Source organism: Triturus cristatus, chromosome 1_2 (assembly GCF_964204655.1).
Source record: "Triturus cristatus chromosome 1_2, aTriCri1.1, whole genome shotgun sequence".
In the NCBI taxonomy this organism is placed as follows: Eukaryota; Metazoa; Chordata; class Amphibia; order Caudata; family Salamandridae; genus Triturus; species Triturus cristatus.
In genome coordinates this window covers 329,381,999-329,407,944 of record NC_140580.1, presented here as the reverse complement: position 1 = coordinate 329,407,944, position 25,946 = coordinate 329,381,999, and the positions used below count along the sequence as shown (strand labels likewise).

The 25,946-nt window shown below is 39.7% G+C and overlaps 1 protein-coding gene across 1 annotated transcript in view; it reads right to left on the bottom strand.

Annotated features, from left to right (window-relative positions):
- The window catches only part of PSD (pleckstrin and Sec7 domain containing), an 809,922-nt gene that overhangs the window by 580,306 nt on the left and 203,670 nt on the right, over window positions 1-25,946 (bottom strand). The window contains exons 2-4 of the mRNA XM_085603917.1: window positions 23,348-24,411; window positions 23,142-23,244; window positions 2,313-2,814 (exon numbers count right to left, since the gene is read on the bottom strand). Of these exons, the coding sequence (XP_085460043.1) occupies window positions 2,313-2,814; window positions 23,142-23,244; window positions 23,348-24,301 (1,559 nt within the window). The 5' untranslated portion in view covers window positions 24,302-24,411. The remainder of the gene's footprint in view (window positions 1-2,312; window positions 2,815-23,141; window positions 23,245-23,347; window positions 24,412-25,946) is intronic.

Below are 25,946 nucleotides of genomic sequence, written 5' to 3'. Positions count from 1 at the left end.
ATGAGATCACAGTCTGAAAATGACCTTCGGGCTCACAATCAGGTCCTCTCTATGAATCGATGCACCACTTTTTACAATCGTTTTTGGTATTTTTCTTTATGTGGTTAAAGTATGCCACTTTTAATTTTATAAATGTACTCCATATTATATACTATACTATATATAATATAAACTAATTAGTACAACGTTGATCGTGTTGGGCTTCCAGAGATCAGACCCTCTTTCAGGGCAGGTGAATAGTACTTCTAGCCACAGTGCAATGCCTGTGTCGAGATCAATGGTGCAGAGAAATCCTATATATAAAATGGTCAGAGTGGAAATATGACCTCTTTCCCTGGCAAACTGAACTCTGTGGCACCCTACTTTTGTGATTCATACAATTCATGGCCTTTAACCCTTGACCCCGATATGAAATTATGATGTGGTGAGAGCAAGTAGTCAGTTTTCAATGAGTTATGAACCTACTGCTGCATTTTAATCAACTTTTTCAGAACTTTAATTCTCAAATTTTATTCACCAATTTTCTAATCCGGAAAATGTTTTTGGGGAATAAGCCACCTTAATGCTTTAACCAGAGAAAAAATGTAATGCAGTTACTAATGCGCCCAGCGTATCCAAAGCTAGGCTTCCAAGAAAATGTTGCTTCTATACTGGCTAGATGCCTCAGGAATATAATCTTGGACCATTTGCATCTCATCACTGGGCTGTGGCTCCATCTGCACAGTCTACAGAGATGGAAAAGGTTCACTTATTAGTTAAAGGTGTTGTCCTGGTCAGGAAAGTATGGTTCAGAAGAAGGCTGGATATTCGGGCATATATGAAATTAACAGTTTTAAACTTGTAAACACTGATTCTTTTACCTCCCTGGTCACCGCCATGGGAACTTACTATCGCCTGATATCCGGGCTTATCCTTCACTCCATGAGTTTAAAAGTACACTGACGCGATCAGGCAGAAAAGTGTAAGTTGTACCATTCATTATACTAAAGTTTGCATACATCAAAAGCCATTATATATCTTGTAATTGTCTGTATTTGTCATTTACATGACACACCGCAGTACCTTGGGACAATAGCTCAATCTCTCAGTTTGTTTTTTGTTAATTCTCAAATCTGCGTATTATTCTATGTACCACTATTGTCCTTTTATATCATTTGAGTTAAAATGTCACTGTTGCTCAAACAAATAAATACATTAATACATAAATAAATAAATATTGCAATTCCAATTCTCCAGCCCGTTAATCAGTAATTCTAGCCCTCTTGTGAAATTATTTCATTATGTAAAGAAGAATCCAAGAGCGTCTTCTTAAAAATCAGAAGGCGGCCCTAAGGGAAACGTTTGAGAATGGATTTCTTGAAACAAAAAACACTTTTCCTATGAATTTTCTAAGCAAGCCATTCCAGATTTTGTTAATATGTATGATCAGAGGAGCTTTTGTCACTGACCTGTCTGTGACAAAAAGACTGTTGTGAACGATGGTCCTTCTGGTTATCTTAGGTCAAGCAAACACATATTACAGTGAGAATACCCTTGGGAAATGTAGTCTTTTCAGTTATAGGGCTCAGTTCAGCTGACCCAAGAATAGGAACAGGAGGCTTCTTGGTGCAAGCTGTAGACTAGAGTGTTCTTCCGAGTGTCATCATGTATGGGTGATCAGTACAGTACCAAAGACACAAGCGTTGTTGGGGAGAATCACAAGTGCTATCCCTACCTTGCTTTCAATATCTCAATCTCAATATGCAAAAGATAAGAGGAAACACTGCAAGGCCAGTGTTCGCAGACGCCAATGAAATTTCTTATGGAAGAACCTAACTACCTGGGACATCGTGCACAAGTCCATATTACAGGCAGGAGACTACCTTGTTGGGTGGCAAGATGTCCTGAGTACACCACCTACATGTTCCCTCTAACAATAAAAAGGATGAAAGTTTCCATTAAAAAACGATACCCGTGTTTGTATTAATTATTTGGACTAATTAATAAATGTTAATGCTCACCTTCTTTTCCGGGATCATACAAGTGATTATAGGTCTAGCTAGAAGTAGACTTTTAACAGTTTTAAATATTTTCTAATTTAGTTCAGACTTGCTGTGAAAAGTTATCTTGGATGTACAACACTGCTGAAGGAATCAACCCAGACACGCACATTTTAAATAACTGCAGTTGAATTATGAATATATTGAATGCCAAAGGCTCCAGTATAAAAAAAATTCAGTGATGATCATAAATATGATTTCAAGATGAACCTTAAAGTATCTTTTGAGGTACAGTAACTTCAATGTTAAGACCATGCAGCAGGAAATACTTACCTGGTACTGCTTTCCTGCCTTGAGTCCTCAAATACCTCATCCTCTTCTTCATCCTCCTGCCCGTTCTGAAGGCCGCTGTCCCTCAGAGCTGTGGCACGCGGTCCTCTGGCGGGGCATGGCTCCTCCAGCTCACTGTTCCTCCTGCCGTTGGTTCCTGTGAAGCTCTTGTTGCTCTCGCTGTCCTTTTGGCTACCAATGGCTGAGTCCACGTCCTCTTTCTCCGCCAGGATATCGTCGATATTGGTCTCACGGTAACACCTCAGAGGCACCGAGTCCAAGTCGGTCTCAGAGTATTTCACAGTCCTCCTTATGATACCTGACTCACAGATCCCAAGAGGCAGGTCACCCGATGGAGTGGTATCTATTTCCACCTCAACATGACACAGGCTGTGTCGGAGAACCTGCTTCTCAGGCTCTGGCTGCTGATGGCGTGGCAAGCTATTGGATTTCTGCGTTGACTCTTCAGTTGTGGAAATTGCTGTCTGCTCAACATGTGCGATTCCTGAAACAGAAAGACCGGAGGATGTCAGTGAAAAGCAACAGCAGCTGCCGGCTTAACAGAGGAAATGGCTACGCAAGTGCTCTAATAATAGCTGCATTTATACTTTCTACTTGGAAAATCTAAATGGGGAAATTAAGTCCTGATGCAGACAGAATCAAATTGCAAATCTGGTGCTAAAGTTCTTATTTTAAAATTGGTATTTCTGACTCAGCTGTGAACACGGTCAGAGCCCATGTGGATCTTGGAGGTGGGCCACATTTCTCAACTCCTCTCCCTCAGCATATAGGAACAAGGCCAGAATCTAGAAAACCAGTGCCAAACATTTTATGGTGACCTCATTTGTAAATAGAGTTGTAATCCGCCTTCTCTTGAGCTCTTTGCATTTCTAGGTTAGCTGCATCAGGTAGCAAAGAACATAACAAAATAACGTATTCACTAAAACAGACACTAAACTCAAAGGCACAGGACTTCTATTGTTTTCTAGTAATCATTTCATGATAGTATGTGAACTGAATGATGTTCTGTGGTGGCAGTCTGCTATCCACGGAAGTTTAAGACAATAATGGTGCAATGATTCTATCCCCACACTTTATCTAGCACTTGCTACTGAGACACTGTCTCTGGAGAGTGAGTGACAAATCAGCAATCTATGACAAAGCAGACTAAACTGTCTATTATGTCCTGATCACAAGTGGGCTGTAAAACTCCATTCCTTGAATAAACCACTATTTGTGCAATTAATTGGCAATTCCAAGTACTGCAGAGATGACTGCAACTGATAATTTAAAGGTGTGATAAACTCAGCACATGGCACTTTTCTCCAGGACAATGTCTGTAGGTCAAGCTGGCCAAAATTAATTGGGAGAAAAATGTTCAGTAATTTAAAGGGTATGCCAAATTTGGTGCAACAGGCATTACATTTGGTGCAGTAGGTACCAAATTCTCAATGTTATCCTCTGCTTCTGAGTTTGGACTCTCAGGCCCTGATTTGAGTGGGATGTAGTTTTCCAGCCCGCTATATGGTCACAGAACCCGTCAGTGACCTGCAATACTTCAGTTTCATGACCTTATAAAGGAACTCAGCCTTCTGCCTCGTTCCTCTGAAAAAAAGCACATAGTGAATTGTAATATCCTTAAATTATAAGTTCTACTCTGATTCCACTCAGTAATCCCTTTTGCTGGTAGAGCTGAAACAGAATGGAAGCTATAAAAAAAAACTCTCTCCCTCTCTCTCTCTCTTTCTTTTCAGCTCTTCTTTCCTCCCTCCTCCTTGGCGGAACAGATCAGAACCACAGTTCTCTCACCTTCCAACCGACATATTGCTTTACTAAAGATGCGTCTGATTTCTTTGAAGATTTAGATATAATCTTGGTCTGACCGCCTCAGCCACTTCCTCATTGTCCTTGGTGACCTGATCATAACATGGAAACTAAAAAGAAGACATTATGTTTCTTTACTACTCTCAGATCAGTCTCTTTCCAAACCATCTTCTAACTACTTATCCCTAAGGCAAACTTGGGACCTCAACCTCCAATATTCATCCTTATACTTCATTCTGCAGATCAATCCCTGTTCACCATGGAGCCCCCTCTAACTCACATGTGTATTGATCACAAAGTATAAATGTCCAAATTGAAATTCTCAGTTCTCACTTGACTCAATCTTCTCACTCCTCAATCAGTTCCGTCAATACTGGGGATACGCTCCTCAATTTAACGGCATTATAAATGCACTTCACCCTGACTTATTCATCAACTCCAACTATCCTTCTGCAGCTCTACGCGCCAAGCAATGGACCACACCTACCAGATGCTCCCTGAAGACACAGATGCACTCAACTCATAACTGACTCCCACTTACACACCGGGTCAGTCACTCACATAGCCATTCAGACACCCACTCACTCACTCATAGAGTCACTCACACACACACCCACTCACCCACCCATAGTCACTCACTCACCCATACACTCACTGACACACCCACTCACATGCTCATACAGTCACTCACACACCCATACAAGCACTCACTCACCCACACAGCTACTCACACACCCACAAAACTACTCGCACACCCATACAACAACCACACACCCGCAGAGCTAGTCAGAAACCCACTCAACCATACAGCCACTCATGCACTTACTCATGCACCCATAAAGCTACTCAGACACCCACTCACACACTAATGAAGACAGTCACACAGTCACTCAGATCACATACATTAGAAATAGTATCAGTCATTAGTGGTTTAACTGGTATACTAATCTAACTTTTGTAGAGGGTTAGTATATATGTTTAACACTCATAAACTCTTAGAAAACACACTCACTTGATGATGTCATCAGTGATGTGATTTTAGATGTTATCAGTGATAAAATGTGAGGTAATAAGCAGTGCATTGCAGGGGCATAAGTTATAGTTAGCTCAGGTAACTATAATTGCTGAATTTCAATGGTTTTGTATGTGTGAAATCTGAGCTAACTATAACATCCCCGTAACCTTCATTTTTTTCCAGTGAAAATATATGTGGTGGTCGCCACTAGTTAGTTATAGTTAGGACCTAGTTTCCATAGACAAAGCGCTTTTTATTTTGTTAATAACTTTAGTGCAGTATGACGAGGCACTTCAGCTGCATCATGCCAGGCACTTCAGCTGCTGTCTGGAAAGTTTTGGGGTGATCCGTCAAGCGAGGGCAGAGAAAAAATCGGGTCCCAAAATGCATTTTCCTCATACAACTTCCCAGAGAGATTTTAGACATGACTGCAGCCCGAACCACTGAACTGAATTACACCAAATTTGGCAGAAAACTAGATCTTGGCCCAGAAATATCTCTTTTTGTAATTTGGTGTAAATTTGTTCAGCAGTTTCAGAGTTATTAAAGAAAAAAAGAGTTATGTATAGCTAGAGATGCAGATCCACAAGTCACTAGCAATGACGTGATTGGCTGCCCGCAACCTGAGAGGAAAGTTGTGGCCGCAATTTTGTTTACCGGACACGGTTCCTGTGGGATATAAAGGGTCAAGATAGAGGTATCTTGACCTTACAGGACTGATGAAGAGGGTCTGTGAGGGACCTCTCATCGGCAAGAAATTGCGCAAAAAATCTTTGTACGGCAAGGGAGCTCACTGTAATCTTATCAACTACTGCACTCACTTATCACGTAAGAGACAGTTTTGAGCAGATATTCCTGTATTTTCGAAACCACTACTGTAAATAGTAATGACCAAAGTAAAATGTGTATCTGTATAAACTAGCCTGTTGCAAATCACAACACCACCATTTGTGAACCTGGAAAAAGGTTTTAGTGCAAATTTCAGATTAACACAAACCACTACAGGATACAACCTGTAGAGAAGTCTTAGCGGAGGGGCCATTGTGTCATAAACCACTCTAAACCTGAAAGGGTATTGTTTTGATATATAGTGGATGCTCCCTTGTGTCTGGACAAAGCTATACCTCTCTGAAGAAATCTAATTACAGCAAAATACGTGTCAGGGGTTGCTTTTATACACTACAGATTCGCTTGGATGGTATTTTACCAATTCAAAAATGTAATACGGTGCCTGGAGTGGTAAAAGGCTTTTATCATTTTACAGCTCAGCATGGATAGCACTCTGCTAATCCTATGCTTAAATATTTTGCTGTATAAATGGCAAAAGGCTTTGTCCCTTTCTAGCTCGGCGTGGATGGTACGTTGCAAATCCAATGCTTAAAAACTTTGCTAAAAAACAGACATTTGAAGAGTGCAGATTCAGAGTGTCACTGGTATGTCACAGGGCTCTATATAGGAGCTTCTCTCCACCTAAATTTGGGAACTACCCAAAGTTCATTGCTTCCTGTTTTGCATAATTTATGCAGCATTCTAAACCTGAAAGGGTATTGTTCTCACGTATACTGGATGCTCCCTTGTATCAGGACAAAGCTATACCTCTCTGAAGTGCTCTAATGAGAACAAAACCAGTGTTAGGGGTTGCTTTTATGCATTCCCTGTTGGCTTGGATGGTATTTTACCAATCCAAAGCTGTAATACTGTGCCTGGAGAGGTAAAAGGCTTTTGTCATATTACACCTCAGCATGGATAGCACTTTGCTAATCCTATGCTTAATGATTTTGCTGTATAAATGGAAAAAGGCTTTGTCCTTTTCCAGCTTGGCGTGGATGGCACTTTGCTAATCTAATGCTTAAAAACTTTGCTAGAAAAACAGACATTTAAGGTGAGCAGATTTAGAGTATCGCTGGTGTAGCAGGGTGCTCTATATAGGAGCTGCTCTCCACCTAAATTTGGTAACTACCCAGAGTTCTCTGCTTCCTGTTTGTATATATTACCTATTAACGATCGCCAGTAGTTAGGACCATGTTTCTAGAGAATTGCGTTTATTGACTTGCCTATATCTTTAGCGTTGTTTGACGAATCTTCACAAAATGTTCCAAAGTGTCATAGTGAGTCTTGTTGGGCATGGAAAGTTTAGAGATGATATGTCGGGGGGGGGGGGTGAGAAAAAGGGGGGGGGGGGGGTAAATGAAACACGATTTCCCATGTTAATTATCATAGAAGCTTTGAACACGACTACAGCGCGAACCACTGGACGGAATTACACAAAATTTGTCAGGAAGGTAGATTTTGGTTTTCAGATCGTACTTTTAGTTATTTGGTGTAAATCCATTTAATAGTTGTAGAGAAATGTATGCGAAAGCAAATAAAGATATCTGGGCAGAGTTTAAGCACAGATCTCATGGTGAGATCTGATTGGCTGTCAGCACTTCAACCATAAGGTGCTGGCAGCCATCCTGTGACCATTATACACAATAGCACTCCATTGAAATGAATTGTAGTGAATGGCAGGTTTTGAGGGTCACAAAAAGGAGAAATTATCTGTTGATTGTACCATACTAATTTTAGGGACTGTGGTGTGTTCTAATGTGATTTTACCCTGTGAAAAAGCCTTCCACTGAGAGTGCATCAATCATGTTTGAGAGAAACGTTTTCTCACAATTTTCCCTTAGAGCTTGTAAAAGGTGCTCCAGAAGCTAAAATGACAGAATATTTTCTTTAAATTCACACTATGTTTCTCAGCCATATAAAGAACAACTAGAGAGCTAACAGGCGTACTTATGACAAATGTATGGCACACCTGAGCCCATCTTGATTGAATCAAACTGGTAAAACTTAAAACATTTAATTTAGAAAAGAACAAAATGAGGGGGTTCATTTTGTCATAGAAATTATGGGTAGTGCTGTAGAAAGAAAAATTAAGACACATTTTAAATGAGTTCTCAAATATTTTGCTCTTCTTTTTCATTAAGACATTCTGATATGTAGCCTGAAACATACACTTTCAACACCAGCAGCAGACTGGCAGTTAACTCCCTGGTGATCAGCAGTGTACTACAGTGTTCAGAGAGCTAACATTCAGAATTTATGCCCAATGTGTGGCACATCTGACCACCAACTTGATGGAAACGAAGTGGAAAAGTCAAAGCATTTTCTACTGAGGATACTGCAGTACGTGAGGAGATTAGGGACCTTCATAACAAATTAGTCTCCCCAAGACAGCCATCAGAGAGAAAAGAGCCCAAATGTAACACAATTATCACCAATAGGTCGCCCAAGTATTGCTCAATGTCAGAAGTGTACAAAACACCCACACAAATTGGGCTTCTTTACACAAGTGCAAGACAGGGTTAACAAATACTAACCATTCAGGAATGGTGTAACAAAATAAAAAAAATGAAAGATATGTTTTAATTTGCTGCCTTCACACTATCTGAGGATGCAGGTTGAAAATGCTGCCATTAATGGTTGCTTTGTGTGGGAGCGGTGTGCCATTCTCATACTTAGTTGTTAGATTTCCTGACAGTATTGTATATATCTGATAAGACCAAAAAATAATACAGGTAAAATGCTTTATGAGTGTATGAGAATGTGGCAGTTTGTCTGATTTGCAGACTAGGTGTATGAGAAGTTTGATCACAATCTATTGCTTTGAATTAGTATGTTGTACATTTGAGGCTTAATACATGGTGTAATTGGTAGTAAAAACTGTAGATTAAAAATTTAACTTTTAAGTTAGCAAGGCATTAGAAGATGTGGAATATTTACATGTGTCTATATGATGTGTGGTTCTCAAACATTGTTTTTCTTTGAATTCTGGGTGTTGAAGTTCTGTTACACTGCTTTGACAAGTTGTTGCTGGATAAGTGACTGACTGTCACTTACCCAGCAACAACTTGTGCATGCAGCAGATTCAAACATAGTTGTACTCACATCAATATTGCCTCTTTTCCTCAACACAGGCACTGAGGTGTTTGTTTATAGCCACTTACATAGATATTTAGAGAACCATAGATACTAAAATAGACAGTCACATACCGGCACATTTACTTAAATGTCTCATGACTCTGTTACAGGTGTACTCCTACAATTTCTCAGATAAGTTGGCAAGTACTGACACAACCTTCTCATTTATGTAGAGAAATACTCTTTACAACATGGTTGATTATTGGTAGTACAGGTTCTGTGTGTGCACTTTCACTTGCAGCTTGATTTGCCATGTAAAAGCTGTTTGTCAAGTCATACATCCAAGTTTCAATATGCACAAGTCACATGTGACATATGCTGTGGGTGTGTTATTAAGCATGCTGGTTTGTGCTTAAAAGATGAGAGATGTTCTTTTCAGTTCACTTGTGCACTTGCATGCCCCTATGCCAAGTGCTACATAGAGTATGCCATCCCTAAAGCAATTGTCATACATGTGAAAAAAAACACAAAGCCTCTGTTTCAGCTATTGATACAGCTACAGAAGCACGTATAGATTCAGTTTTTCACCAGAAACTATTAACACATGCAGCAGACTCAAAGGTAGTTACGTAGCTCTGTATTGCCTAACACAGGCACTGAAGTATATCTTCAGCCACTTACATACACACTTAGACAGCAATATAGGAATTACAGCAGACAGTTACCTACCAGCACATTTACTTAAACATCTCATGCACTAATTGAGGTGTATTTCTACACTCTCTCAGACATGTAGGCAAGTACTGACAACATCTTCTCAACCATGCAGAGAAACAGTATTTCAAAATGGGTGATGGCTACTAGTGCAGACCCTGTATGTGCACTGTCACTGCAAGCTTCACTTGGCATATTATATGTGTTTCTGATGTGCCAAACCCACATTTTAGTTCACGTAACACACTTCTAAGATATTTTATACGTATGCCATAAAGGATGCTGTTTTGTGCTTAAGGGATTGACATATGTCTTTTTGAATTGAATAAGTGTTTTGAGCACATGTAGGCGCCTATGCACAGTACCACACAGAGTATGCACCTTTAAAGCAACTGATAAACATGTTCAAAAAAGCATAGACCCTCTTTCCAACCAAATCAGACAGCTACAGAAGCACATTTACATTTAGTCCCGAACTAGAAATTGATTATGCTTGCAGCAGACTCAAAGGTAGTTGCAGTCACACATTCATAGCTCTCTATTCCCTTACAGAGGCACTGAAGTATTTGTGCAGCCTCTTACATACACAAATAGACAGCCATAGAGCTAGTAAAACACAGTACCATACCAGCAGATTTACTTAAACATCTTATGGCACTCATACAGGTGTACTGCTACACTCACTTACATATGTAGGAAAGTACTGACACAACCTGCTGAACCATGCAGAGAAACAGTTTTTGAATCATGGGTGATGGCTTCTAGTGCAGACACTGTATTCTTACTCCAAGCTTCACTTGGCATATTATATGTCTTTCTCAAGTATCAAACCCGTGTTTCGTTTTAGTGCACATAATACACTTCTAAGATATGCTGTAGGTATGCAATAAAGGATGATGTTTTGTGCTTAAGTGACTGAGAGATGTCCTTCTGAGCCGAATAGCTGAGTTGAGTTGAATTGAATGCTTATCCCCTTGTGAGTAGGTGTCTGAATGGCTTCGAGGGTGTGTGAGTGGTAATATGAGCGAGTGGGTGGCTATATGGGTGAGTGAGTGTGGCTGTGTGGGTGAGAGAGGAGGTGTGCCAGGGGTGTATGGGTGAGTAACTTGGTATATGACAGGCTGTATAGGTGAGTGATGGGGTGTGTAAGTGAAATGTATGGGTGAGTGAGTAGTTGCATAAGTGGTGTATGGATAAGTGTGTGGGTATGTGAGTGACTGTATGGGTGAGTAAGTGAATGTGAGAGTGGTTGTATGGGTGAATGTGTGCTTATGTCAGTGACTGCATAGGTGAGTGAGTACATGTGTTAGTATCTGTATGAGTAAGTGAATGTGAGTAACTGTATGGGTGAGTGAGTGTCTATATGAGTGACTGGATGGATGAGGAAGTAGGTATGCAAATAGCTGTATGGGTGACTTACTCAGTGTATGAGTGCCTGGTTGAGTGTATGTGTGGGTGTGTTAATGTCTGTATTTCTGGATGTGTGAGTGGCTGTATTGACCATTACATTTTTAATTTATATATACTGGTCACTTACCCGTCAAGAATTCAGAAAAACAGACCTCAGAACCTCCCAAAACAGTGGTTTCCAAACTTTTTAGAACCACAAACCACTTTTTAAGAATGACAAACTTTCAACACCCACCTAACCTTAATGGACACGAGGAAGGGTGACTTTTGAAAGTAACTAAAGCATCATATGGTAGTGCTTTGTCATTTATAGACAGCACATTGTCCAATCAAATGGCCATTAATTTTGCTCAGACACAATTTAATTGATAAAACTATGTAGCACATAAATAACAATGTGAGGAAATTGCGGTTCTGTGAATATTTATCAAATGTGCATCACCAAGCAAAGTGTCTTGATCTGTTTTGATTCTTTTAAAATCTCTGTTTCCAGCACACTTCAGTATTACGAAAAAGGACAGCATTTTTGCTTTCAGAACTGCAGAATGTATACTGGTCATTTACACATATTTACAGTTTGTTGTGTATTGCAAAGTAACAACATACTAAAGCATTTCTGTTCATACTCCCTATACTCCAGCAAGATTAGCACATAATTACTTTAAAAACTCCTCTCACTTTTAAGCCAGAGCAAGAAAAGTAAACAACAATCCCTGTGCTAAAAGAATAAGCATCAGTTTGTTAGAAGACATAGCCTGGCATTTGGCCTCTGTCTTTGGAGTACTTTTCAATGTGACAAGATAAACCAGGAATTTAAAGGCATCTTTATTTATTACTCGGACACACCAAAAATGTGGTCGCGACCCACAGTTTGGGAAACGCTGTCCCAAAAGGATCCAGAGCACATCACGCAAGTATACTTTCTCATTGACACCTCCCAAACTGCCTCCAATAGTGTACGTAAAGCATGTAATGCGTGAATGGTAACTGAAGTAGCAGGTAGATGGATTATTTGTGCTCACATATAAGGCTCTCATTTACTGTGGCTGCTGTACAGTGGCTGCTGGCTAAAGAAAGAATTGAGCAGAATGGATAGCTTTCCCTGAACATTGTATGCTACTGGTTTTGTTTAAAGCTTGGCCCAAGCTGACTAATGTGTTCTATAAAAGAATACATTTTAGGTTAGGTCTAGAGACAGCTTTAATACATAAATATAGGGGCTTTGGTCAGTCCTCTTCGTCCATTGGTCTTTCATTCAAACTCTGCGTCCACTCACAACAGCAGACTGCACAGTGCAATCAGTCAGTCTACTTATTTCATTGGCTGGGATGTACTGTGAGCGATGGCATTTTGCGAATCGTCTTAAAGAGTGGCACTTTTTGCCCAAGCTTTTGAGTAATATTTACTTTGCCAATGCCTCTTTCCATTCTTTATCCTTTAGTTGGCTATCTTTGTTTGCTTAAACTAGGTCTTCAGTTGAGAGACATTCAAAGCCAATAGCACATTTTCTTTGTGCTTTTCAGAAATAGTGGCAAGCAAAAAAGCTATCCCAGAACTAATAAAAAATAAAGCTATACCAACCATTGCTGAAACCATATCTTTTTTATGCTTGATAAGGTTTTTATTTTTTGTCATGCAACAACATTTTAGCTGAAATACAGCGTCTAACCGGACTGTTTCTTCTTACTGTGGCAAAGACATTAATGGTTACTTGGAGGCTGTTTAGAGGGTTAGTGGATTATATTCGAAGAAGATATATTCATGTAAGACTTGAAATTGTAAATATTTGTAACCACAAATAAATCCACTTTTGCAATGTAAAAGTGAAAATCGAAGTACTGCTCAGAGGCATTTCACCAATCCATCATTGTCTGCCTTGACCCATTTTTCCTTTGCATATTTGTACACTTCTATGGATAAATAGTGACGTCTGACCGAGTTAAGTAAGAAAAATGTGAGGCGGCAAGAGACAGGAGAAGCACAGAGGTAAAAAGAAAGGTATAGTCGGAAAGGTGAATTTGAGGGAGAAGGAAGGTGAGAAGGAGATAAGGTAGGGAGTTAGGCGAAGTAGGGATAAACATATGGTAAAGAGAGAAATGTGAGGAGCTAGAAAAAATGCAAAGCAGAAGAAAGATGAAGTGGCAGGTAAAGAAAGATGTAGCTAGATAATGTTTTAGAGAGAGGCAGAGGGAGCTAGAAATGTGGAGAAGAACATTTAGGGAAATGATGGTGTAAACTGAGGACTAAGGCAAAGTGAGAAGTATGGTAAAGAGGTCCGGTGCAGACTGAAAAATAAAGTAGAAAAATGGGCGACTTATACAAAGGTAGAGGCGGAGAGAAGTAGACGTGGACAGGTAGAGAGGCAGATTGGTAGTGAAAGACATATATAGTGAGATGCAATGTAGAGACAACAGTTATAAATAGAGAGGGGTAAAATGAGAAGAGAGATAAAAAGAAAGGTCATGTAAAGAAGTAGTGAGGCAGCCAGAAAGGTAACGAGGGCTGTGAAAAGTAGAGTGACAAGGTTTAAAGAGGAAAAATGTGAAGTAGAGAGACAGAAGTAAGCTAGAAAGAGAGAAACAAAAGTAGGATTGATACAGAGGTAGAGAGAGAGTGAGAGAGAGAGAAAGATGTGGGGTAGAGACAGTGAGATGAGATAGATGCATGTTTGAATACAGAAAGTAGAGAATGAACGGTTGTGTTGAAAAAAAGAGGAACTAAGAGAGAAAGAGAGAAAGTAAAGATAGATTTGTTAAAAGAGATAGAGAAAGAGGTAGCAATAAAGGAGTAAGAGAAAATAGTTGGACCAAAGATTAAAACAGAGATGGAAGAGGAGAGGAAGAAAACACAGGTAAATTGAGAGGGCAGATAGTGAGAGAGTGATGAGGTAGGGAGTGACGAGGAAGAAAGGGAGTGGAGAGAGACAAATGAGGGTGTTTGGACAAAATATTGAGTTTGTAATATCAGGAAAAAAGGAAATATTGGCAAAAAAGTCTTGCGATTCAAAAATATTGTGATGCAGATATATCATTGTCAAAATAATCTATATTTTAGGTAAGTAACAGCATTAAGAATACCATAATTTTTAATATCGTTTTCAATACTATAGTTGTGAAAAATATAGTTTTGGGATTATTTTAATGTGTTTTGGTGCATATATTATTTTATTTGCTAGTATTGTTTTTGTGTTTTTTTAATTGATAAATAATTATTAAATTCTTTATTAATTATTCCAATTCTTTAATTGATGTTTATTTTTTAACATATATATATATTTGTTCTGTAAATTAATATTGTTTATATTAAGAGTTTAATATTTTGTTTTATAAATTATTAGGGTTATTCAAATACGTAATGTACATATACATAACGTAACATACTTTCCCTACAGTTGCATAGACTGGAGTGAAAATAGTAAATTTAACCCTTCCGAAGTCCAACACTTTTGCTACTGTTGCAGTGACTGGAGGGGCAATAGTACATTTTATCCCTCCAAAGTCCAACACTTTCACTACCGTTGTACATACTGGAGTAGGAATAGTAAATTTAACACTTCTGAAGTCCAACACTTTCCCTGCTGTATTACAGACTAGAGTGGGAATAGTAAATCTTACCCCTCTGAAGTCCAACGCTTTCCCTACTTTTGCGTGGAGTGAGAATAGTAAATCTTACCCCGTACGAAGTCTAACGCTTTCCCTACTCTTGCACAAACTGAAGTGGGAGTAGTAATCTCCCCTCTCCGAAATCCAATGCTTTTCCCAATGTTGCAGAGCCTGGTGTGGCAATAGTAAATTTAACCCCTTTGAAGTCCAACACTTTCTCTACTGTTGTACACCCGGAGTAGGAATAGTAAATTTAACACTTCTGAAATCCAACACTTTCCCTACTGTAGCATATAATGGAGTGGGAATATTAAAATCCTACCCCTTCCAAGTTTAACGCTTTTGAGTGGAGTGGGAATTGTAAATCCCCCCTCTCCCCCTCCGATGTCTAACGCTTTCCCTACTGTTGCACAGACTGGAATGGGAATAGTAAATTTTACCCCTCTGAACTCCAGCGCTTTCCCTACTGTTGCACAGACTGGAGTGGGAATAGTAAATCTTACCTCTCCAAAGTCCAACACTTTTTCTACTTTTGCAAAGCCTGGAGTGGGAATAGTAAATGTAACCCCTCCAAAGTCCAACAGTTTCCCTAAGTTTTTATAGACTTGCATGTGAATAGTAAATCTTCCCCTCTGTGAAGTAATTTTTTATTATGACTTATATTATACTTAACATACTTAATATATATATAAATATATGGAGACGCACTCAGACATCCACTGTAGCAACCTTCATGAGGTAAAAGCCGGATCGGCGAGCGGATCCAGTTTACAGCATGCCTGTCGATTCACGCCTGACGCTTTTCGTGCTAATTGCACTCTTCAGAGGCGCGACATTTTGGCATAGAGGCCACACCTCCCACTTTGAAATATGAGCCCTCCAATGGGCGACTCGAATGAGTCTGCGTTGGTTTGTGGGTCTAGTGGTGTGTGCCTCAGTTATGTGCCGCTGTCTGAGACATTTCAAGCCCACCAATGGCCCTCCACTCGCACATCCGGCTTGTCAATCCTCCATGGATGCCTCCACATTGAGACGCCGTAATACACAGCTCTGTATATATATATATATATATATATATATATATATACATACATACATACACACACACACACACATATTTCCTATGTAAATTAATATTGTTTATATTAAGAGTTTTATATATATTCTTTAAATAAATGATTAGGGTTATTCAAATATTATAATGTGTTTGAATTGAAGTACCTTCCCTACTGTTGCATGGCCTGGAGTGTGAATAGTAAAGTTAACCCTTCCGAAGTCCAACACTTTCCCTGCTGTAGCACAGACTGGAGAAAGAATAGCAAATCATATCTCTCTGAAATCTAACGCTTTTCCTACTGTTGCATAGCCGGGAGGGGGAATAGTAAATTTACCCCCTCCGAAGTCCAACACTTTTCCTACTGCAGCACAGACTGGAGTGGGAATAGTAAATCTTACTCCTCCGAAGTTCAATGCTTTCCCTACTGTTGTACAGATTGGAGTATGAATAGTAAATTTGGCACCTATGAAGTCCAACGCTTTTCCTACTGCTTTATAGACTGGAGTAGGAATAGTAAATCTTCACCCCTCCGAAGTTATTTTCTTAATATCTAAATGTTTAATATAAATGAATATTGTTTATATTAAGTTTTATATTTTATAATAAATTATTAGTGTTATTGAAGTTTGTAACATGATTGAAGTGAAGTAGTTTCCCTACTGTTGTACAGACTGGAGTGAGAATTGTACAAGTTTTAGACACAGCTACAGTCCGAACCACAGAACGGAATTACACCAAATTTGGCAGAAAACTATATCTTGGACCAGAAAGAGTGCCTTTTGAAATTTGGTGTAAATCTGTTCAGTAGTTTTGGAGTTCTTAAACAAAAAACATTTAGGTATATCTAGAGACGCAGATTCAAGGGAGCAACCAGTATAAGTCAAAACAATACCCTTTCAGACTTCGAGTACCACATAAATTATCCCAAAAAGAAGCACAGAACTCTGGCTAGAAGGTGCTGTGCTGATCCTATACTTAGAAACTGGGCTAGAAAAACAGACATTTGAGGTGAGCAGGTTCAGAGTGTCGCTGGTATTGTGGGTTGCTCTATAGAGGAGCTGCTCTGTACCTAAAATTGGGAACTACCCAGAGTTCTCAGCTTCTTTTGTGATGAAGTAGAGAGAGCAAAGACAGAAAGACATGGATGTTAGAAAGAGAGGTCGAAATATGCAGAGGGAGGCAGGATTGTGGGGGTAAAGAGAGGGGAATTAGATAGAAGAGGTGAAGTGAAGTGAAGTAACGAGAGAGGGAGAAAAAGATTAGTATTATTTTTTATTTAATTGATGCCCACAGCCAGCGAACACGACGGTTAAGGAGGCGCAGGTTGGGGAAGCCCAGCTGTTAAATTATAAGATAATTAATTTGGATACACACCCTTAGCATATTGTCAGGGTCCCGAAAGGGTAGGGGACTTGGCCAATTGCCCACTTTGACTATGCCTTAAAACAGCTCTGCACCTACATTACATCAAAATCCCAACACATTGCAAACATTTAAGCATAAACCTAACCCGATCGTTAACAACAAGACCAACCTGAACCTTGATCTTGGCCTTTTCATAGCCATAACTCTACAACTGACTCTAAGCTTTTGCTAGTCTGAAACTCGAACTTAGATCAGCGACCACTGATCTCAAAAGTCCAAAGCAGATCCCTTTGCCAACCAGAATACTGGCTATAGATACAGCTCTGGTATGCTGAGAACAAGAGGATTCTCTTTTAGGGCTCGTCCATTAGTGACAGAGAAAAACATACAATTGCTAACTTGGATCATAACAACATTCTAGCTACACAAATTTTAACCCCGATCAAGAAAGGGCATGACCTTAAACACTTCGCCAAGAACCCTGGAACCCAACTGAAATTGAGTATCTGAAGACTATGTATAAGCCAAGAGCCAGAAAAAAAAGATTGCTTTACATCTTTAGCAACGTAGTCCTCTAAACTTCAAGGAAATTGCCAATAAGGAAAATTCAGCAGTCCCAGATGGCAAAAAAAACTAAAAAAATAATGGGCCTGATTCAGAGTTTGGCATGGTTCGGGGTCATTAGTTATTCTACTCTCAAAAAGTAAATCCCACTTTGGGATGTTCCTTTTTACAAAAAACATGTTAAACATTTTGATGAACCGGACCATCATTCTGACAGAGCTATCCGTCAAACCTTTAATACACTGACAGGAAACGCTGCGAAGGTAGTTACTGTCGTTGTAAGAGAGGTCTTTTAGGCTGGACGACATCTCTAAATTTGAAGTGTGACTACTCAGCACGACAGAGTATTTTACTGTCACGCTGACGGAGCAAAAACTTTACTCCAAACTGTAAATTGGGCCCAATGTTTCCTAGATTCACGGACAAATTGTTATTTGCCACTTTACCTCGTACAAAATTGACCACAGAGATCGCTTCTGAACTCAGAACACAGATGCTTCGCAGATATTTTCAGAATAGGGTAAATCCTGGCATATGATTAGTCATGGACGGTTGCATGGTCAAAATCTGCTCTCAGTGTACAAACGTTTCAGGCAAAAAAAAAAAACATTACCATAGTTTCAGGCAAAAAAAAAAACATTACCATAGTTAAGGCGTTATGGTACAATACGTTAAAGCAATGCTGTGCAACTGCAGAGGCGACTAGATTGCTCCCAGTGATTGATAGAGGTAATGAACTCAGCATTACATACAATAGATTATTAAGACTTTTTTTAGCTAAAGCACGATGTTCATAAACTAAAAAATACATTAATAAAAAATTCTGTAGAGACTACAGTCAAATATATTTATGATACTTCGCACTTTCAAGAGTCACATTAACAATCGTACTATTTACATTTTTCCTTTCTTATTTCATTTACCTTTGCATATATTTTGAAATTGTAATCGTCTTTTCTGCCAAAATAAATCAACAAAAATGTCGGAACATAAAAAGAGAGACTCAAGTGCTATCTGACACAGACGTAAGAAAACTGCCGTGAACATGCACTCACCTTGCTTAAAAGTAATTGCTGTATGGGTATATGAAAGGAGTATCTGCTTCAAGGCAGTCATCTTTGTCAGAAAAAAAGTAAAAAACGTGCACCCCTTTTTCCTCTAAGTATGTAAGTATGCACCCCTTTCCTTTCTTTGTGATATTTCTTAGCTCTGATCACTTCACCTAGAGAGACCCTTTCTTCATTCTCATTAGATCTGAATTGTATTATCATTTGCATACACCCAAATACAAATACAAACGCGTTTGCAAAGCCTATTGTTGTGGCTAGCTTTTCGATGTTTTTATTTTTTACTGTATGTATGTGCTACCACCTAAGAAAGTATTCAAATCACAGGAAACTAGTTACTTAAACCCTTATTAACTTTCAGAAAGTTACAGAAAACAAATCTTATCGAATTGGGCCCAGAGATCAGGCAAAATAAACAGCAGGTATTTAAAAATAATACAAAAAATTAATACAATTTAAACTAGCCTTGTCAATGAAGACAAAGGAACTATTTTTTGGTGGATGTGCACAGGCTTTGTGCAGTCACTCGAAGTGAAGAGGGCCAATGACTAAAGATGGGAAAACCCTGTGGCAGCAGAAGCAACATATTAATTATAATTTAACAGATCAATGGCCAAGTCTGCTGACCGAAAGCCCCTCTCTATGTTTTTAATGCATGCCTTTTTTGGGGAAAAGCAATAGTCCACCGAAAGAGCTAAAACCATCTCAAAGGACAGACTTAAAAATAATGACATTCTATGTTTATGGTTTACACACAGTGCACCCTGCAAATCTACTTGATTTTAGGTACAATATAAGTAGTTTTGTACTAGTGGCTTGCATGACATCTAGAACTGATTCCATCTGGGTTCTAAAGCCCCACCTCATGCACAATCCTTACATGGTCTTCAATATGATTCTTTCGAAGGCCGCCAGCCTGTGGATATCTATCAGGGATTAAGTAAACAACTCTGATTCACAAACACCAACGTTAAGCCTCCAGAAGTGTTCAGGATCCAACTAGGCCTTTAAGTTAGTTAAACAGCAGAACTGCAGTGCTAACGTTTGCAAACTGTAGGCACCCGCTGACCAATTCCTCCACCACCAAAAGACTGTCCTCACTCTGGGTAAATAATATATGAGAGAGAAGTTTGGGCAGGTAAAATGACGATTTTACTACTGTTCCAACCTAAAAATGCATATTAAGTTTGACATCCCAACACCCCAAGACTTGACCTTTTTTCTGAAAGGAACAACGGCGCTAAACAAAAGGGAGGCAGGCAGAATGTACAAATCCAGTTCATGACAAGTCAATGAGTCTTACAGAGGGGCATCCATTGTTGATCTAATGGGATCAGATCATTACTGATTTTCAGGATATCCACATAATGTATATTTAGATACTTGAGCACCAGGGGCATAAAAAAGGCTTCTGCAGCCCCTGCGGTGCAGGGTGGCCACCAACCCCCCCCCCCCAGAGGTCCCAATCCTTCTGGGACCCCATTCATCCCAAGGCCAATAAATATCTCTGAGATATGGGAGACTCAAGAGCCCCTCATCACATTTTGCAGGTGAGCTGCATCATTTTGCATTACCCACTGCTAAATCCTCATTACAAGCGGCCCAATGAACGTCAATATGTGCAGTAACTTATATTACAGCACATTTGTGTTTCGTTTTTTATTCCACCTGATACCTTCAGGGTCCAATAAAAATTGCACCTCAGTTAAATTTCGGTAGATCACATCTGCCGGAATTTAAAGGGAATAAAAGGTCTGGAAAATACCAGGGCCTGCAGCTTGTGGTACCTAATGCATCAAAATATGAATGTTATATACCATTTTAGAGGGAAAACTCATGATAGGCCCTATTTATCGAATCCAATAAATAATGTCCCCCACAATATTGTTATTTTCCAGGTGCAATAAACATCACAAATCATACTGGCCACTCATAATGGGGTGTACTCACAAAAAGATAACTGGATGGTTTCACTGCTAGACTAACATACTACGGTGTAAGTGTAAGGGAACGGGCAATTAGTCTTGTTAAGACGAGAACCCTCACTCACCCAAAGGTGACATGCTTCATCATTGGGTTCCCTCTTGCACACTGTGACCGCAAGGTACACAGTGTGGGCTACAACTCTCCCTCCGGAGAGGAGCGTGAAGTGTTTAGGTCATCCAATGGAAGACGGAGTGAGGGGCAGAGTGCAAAAAATGAAAAATATAGAAAGTAAATTAAAACTAACTCCTGGTTGGACAAAGGTAACTTTAATTGGTGTCCCCAGTGGGTAGGGTTAAAATCAGCTAAGTGAAAAATAGGGGTATGGATGTTCCCTATTAGGTTATGGTTGACATGTTTCTGCCTGTTTGACCAACTGGTTCATGGCATTCTTCAGGACCCACTTGTAGTCACTCTGCTATTGTCATGAAAAAATTATATGTGTAAAAAAACATACTCTAGTTTAATGGCATAGATCAGTGGTACCAGCTGCAGTCCGGTCCACCGTCGAAAAGGTACTATTAATGTACCTCCACCTTCAAGAGGTCCTTTACTGACAGTTCTCAGGAGTCTCAATCTTGTTTGCCTGCCTCTATCGTGTAAAGGAGGCCAGTGAATGTATACTGTACTCACCGACAGCATCAGGTGTTATTTGGAATATATGGCATGGACGTAGTAGTCATCGGGATAATGTTTTGGGATATACCTAGTTGAACACCACCTCAGTCAGGTATCGACCTAATCTAACTTATTAGAGATTCAAGTGCAGAAACACACATTGTCATCCATTCTGTTTTAATGCTGAGTTAAGAATTCACGTTTTTCCATGAACCAAAGATAAAAATTAAGTGCTACAGCTTGCAGAGCCTTTGTGACAACACAAAAATCATGAGATTAAAATACTTTTTTTTAACTGTTTCAAGTTTGTTAGATATAAATTATTAAGAATGAACAGACCCAAGAAACAAGTTTACTAGGTTCCCCAAATTACAGGCTTTGAGACTTAATTCCTTTACAATACACACTTGATAGCACTAAGTTGCTTGGTACAATTTAACACAGCATTTATGGCTTACAAATATCACCCCGGATTATGGCTCAGCATAACTGCATGCACCTGAATTATTTTCTACAAAAACCAATGACATTGTTGCTGTATAGCATGGTATCTTTCATCCTGTACAGTGAGGTTGCCTACTTTCTTAAGGCTAGACCCAATAAACTGCTCAGACGTAGGTCTGCCCTGTAGTAATTTATTTACACAAGCTGGACAAGACACACCTCTTTTCCGCCTCTTCATTAGAATATCACAGTTGTATTACCCATTTCTGCTCATTATTTATTATTTTTGGTGTAGTCAGGACAAAGAAACAGCCGACATACTGGTATCTAGGGCAATACAAGAGATTAGGAGATTTGAAAGTGAACCAGGCCATCATACAACATGGAAGTGCGTGTGGCAGAGGGGTGAGCGCATCAGACAAGTGTCCTGAGATGAGAATACAATGGTTCTTTTCTTAGGTGTCAAAGCCGTGTCTCAATATGGAGGCATACATATATTTTCGGAAATGCAGGTGGAAGCCAGCATCATTTAAAACCTCCTTCCTTCTTCGAGAAATATGAACTTTAACTATGTCCTTGACTCAATCTGACGTTCCTAGGGGATATAACACGGAAGAGGAGCAATCCCTTTGGTTTATATTGTAATTGGATTTATATAGCGCTTACTACCCCTGCCAAGGCGTTGAAGCGCTTTACGGAGAGTAGCATTCTACTACGGAACCCAAGGCTGGTGGTTATTTTTGGTAACTGCGATTAGTTGTGCTCTCAAGAAAAAATTGCATGCATTACCTCTAGTTGTTACTTTGTGCTACATTAATAACAGGTAGGTGTTATCATTAATGGGGGCTATGTGGTTTCACATGAATGGTTGGTGAGATAGATAGGCTGGCAGAGATTAGGTAATGTTAGATTACAGGGTAGGGGTTTAAGGAGGAGATATTATGATGTATAAAATGAGGAATCAGCGAATTGCAGAATTACAATAAGATGAAGTGAGGCATGTTGAACTATAGAGGTTTATGTATATTCAATTGTTGTATTTTATAGCCTGTGAAGTTCTACAATGTTCAGATGATGATGATGATGGGGCTAACGAAAGGCACAGAGCTGCACTTCTAAACATTGTTGTTCTGCTCACTTTTTAACACGTTAAGAAACGCAAGTGGACGCGGAAGGGTAGGTTTGCTGTAACCAGGACACACAAGAACTACGGTACTGAAAGGATGTTCCTTCTTGAGGTTTTTTACGTCACTAATGGCTTACCTGCCCTCTGAGGCCCTGGAGATCCATAGAAGAACTCCCATTTGGCCTTTGCTATTCGCTGAGCGCGGGATGAAGCATCCACTGTATGATCCCATGAATCTGCCTGAACAAAACAAAAGTGATATTAAAAAGGAGGGCTCCCAAGAAGAATTGTCTTTGCTTTTATGTTTGCTGGAAGAAGGGCAAGTAGGAACTTGTATAACTACCTCATATGGAGAACCAGTCCTCGTGAGGCTTCTCTCAGTGCTTGAAATGTCATCACTTGGGGTCCCAGATCCATTGGTCAAGGGTTGGAACATACTTTCCATGATCTTGTGCTGTATCTCTAGATTTTCACATCCGACTACAGAGCTCTCAGAAGGTCTATGGTCCACAGATTGCCTATGTGTGTCTGCTGGTAGAGTCATCGTTTTGTGCAAAGAGCTTTGCAGTGGACTGGTATTGAATAATTGGATTTCTGTAACACAGGGGCTGGCTCTTCCAGAGCCACACTCAGAGGTCCTCTGTGATATGATAGGGCTTTCTGAATGCAACTTCTTCTGGTTTCCCAAGGGAGAGGCAGCTTCAAAATGTGGGGAGATTGCCCTTTGCTGAACATCTGCTATTCCTCGGCAGACGCCTATCTCTTTCTGCACACTGGAACATGCAGAGTCAGTGGAGCAGGAATTCTTGCGTACATTCTGGGGGGACGGTTTGTTTTCATGGTTAGCAGCTAGGGTTCCATTCACAGTTTTCACACTTGCTTTTTCTACAAAGGTAAATGTCACAACTGAGCTCTGACCTCCTGATGGCTGAGGTACCAAAGGACTCCTGTTCCCAGGGGAATTCAGAGGGCTTTGCGGCTTACTTCTCAGCGGGGTACAAGGAGCTGTGAATCGCCCGGACTTCAAAGCAATCTCTGCTGGGTGACGTATCAGAGACCCTGTGCTGTTATACATGCCAAGGTGGGCCCGTCTAGCCTCTGGGGTGAGGCTTTTACGCAGGAGCTGAATCCTCCCAGAGTTGAGATTCGGGGTGAGTGATCGTTGAGCCAGGTAGACAGAATCAGGGTTCAACACAGAGTGCCAGGATCTCCTCTCAGGCTCTCTTGTGGATCTGGGAGATGACAAAATGCAGTCCCCTTCCGTGCAAAAGCGCACAACCCCTCCAGTCTGGGCCATCTTGCTGTTCTAAATCAAGTTTCAACCCAAAGGTGCCACACCAGGAAATTCCCTGTGGTCTTCTGATACAAGTGTGAAGTTTTTCTTAGGCAACACATCCTTGCTCAGCTCTAAAACAAAACGAAAGACAAATAAAGATTAGGATATGTTACACAAGTTATTCAGAAAAACTGGTTAATAAATTACACATGCAAGAAAGGTTAAGGAGTCTTACAAAGTATGATTCAGCACTGGAAAGTCAAGAAAAATATTTTGTTGCTACTCTCGCATGAACCAAATCTTATAGGTCCAAACAAAGTTACAAACAAATGGTATCATGAGGTTGGCACAATTTTTGCACATGAAATAAAAGAGTTAGGTTACATTTATTTGCATTATGTCGGTTGTCTTGAATCGTTGCACTATGAAAACGATGAGCAAGGTTTAACTAGGTCCCCTTTTGCCTGTGCAGCATGTTAGCAGGCGCACTTGTTCATCTTTGAAATTTGCCATTATGTTGATATATTGTCTATATTTTGACTGTGCAAGGGGTAGGGCCAAGTTTTTATTGCAGTAAATCGGGAGCAGGAAGCCTCTCGTTCCAGTTGCTCTTGTTTACTGTTGATCCATGTACTATTAGGAAAGGCATTATTTCGCCTTGCATCGTCAACTCAGTTGTAAATGGTGATTGATCAGAGTAGAGGTGTTCACAAATGTTCTGATCAGAGACAAATGATAACGGACCCATACTATTCCTATGGAAGACAGAAGACCCAAAAGGATATAAGGGTATGAAACTGGAAAGCTCAAAAACAAGCCCGGGTGGAGATGGGCTGACATGCTTGTTCCTTTAGAAGGGAAAGAGCTTCTGTCAGCGTAGAGATGCCAACTTCACTAGGAATGACATCTTCTTAACTACGATTAGGGCTCCCAGTTTTATGGTATTTTAAACAAATATTTTCATCTCTATCTATATTATTTTTTTGGTCATCTTATTTGTATTTAGTAATATTAATTACATGTTATTAGAATAAATGCAGCTGCAAAATAGTATATTTCCACATTTATTTAACTGCTAAACATACACTCACACTTTGGTGCCTGTTGTGTTTTAGCAAGTTAAGCAGTCAAGTATAATAAAAAGTTACACCTACAGGTAAATATGAGCATTATACTACAAATATATGTTGACATGGAAAGCTCATCCTATTTTTAACTCCACATGCTGTCTATCCACTTATCTGTTGGCCTGAAATTCGCATGGAGAGTCACTCAAAAGAAGCACAATTTCCTGTATTTTATTGATTTTTAAAATAAATGACGACAGCTAACACATTTTTTCTCTCTGTATTTATCTGTAAAAATCAGTAAAAATGGGAAACTGGGAGCCATAATTACCATTCAGCCCAACAGTTGTTCTATTGCGAGGTAAATTTCAGAGAAGATGAGCTTGCAACGCAGAGCAACATTCTGGTGCTTAGACTGAGGAGGCACTAGACTGTGTTTAGTCAATTATGTATTGCAAATTTCATAGGCCCGGAAGCCAAAATATTCGAAGCTTCATCGCTTACCAGTTGAATTGGGTACCAAACATAAACAGATTAAAATATAATGATTCCCTACCTTTGGTATATGAGAAAGATAGCTGCCCCGACACACCATAGTG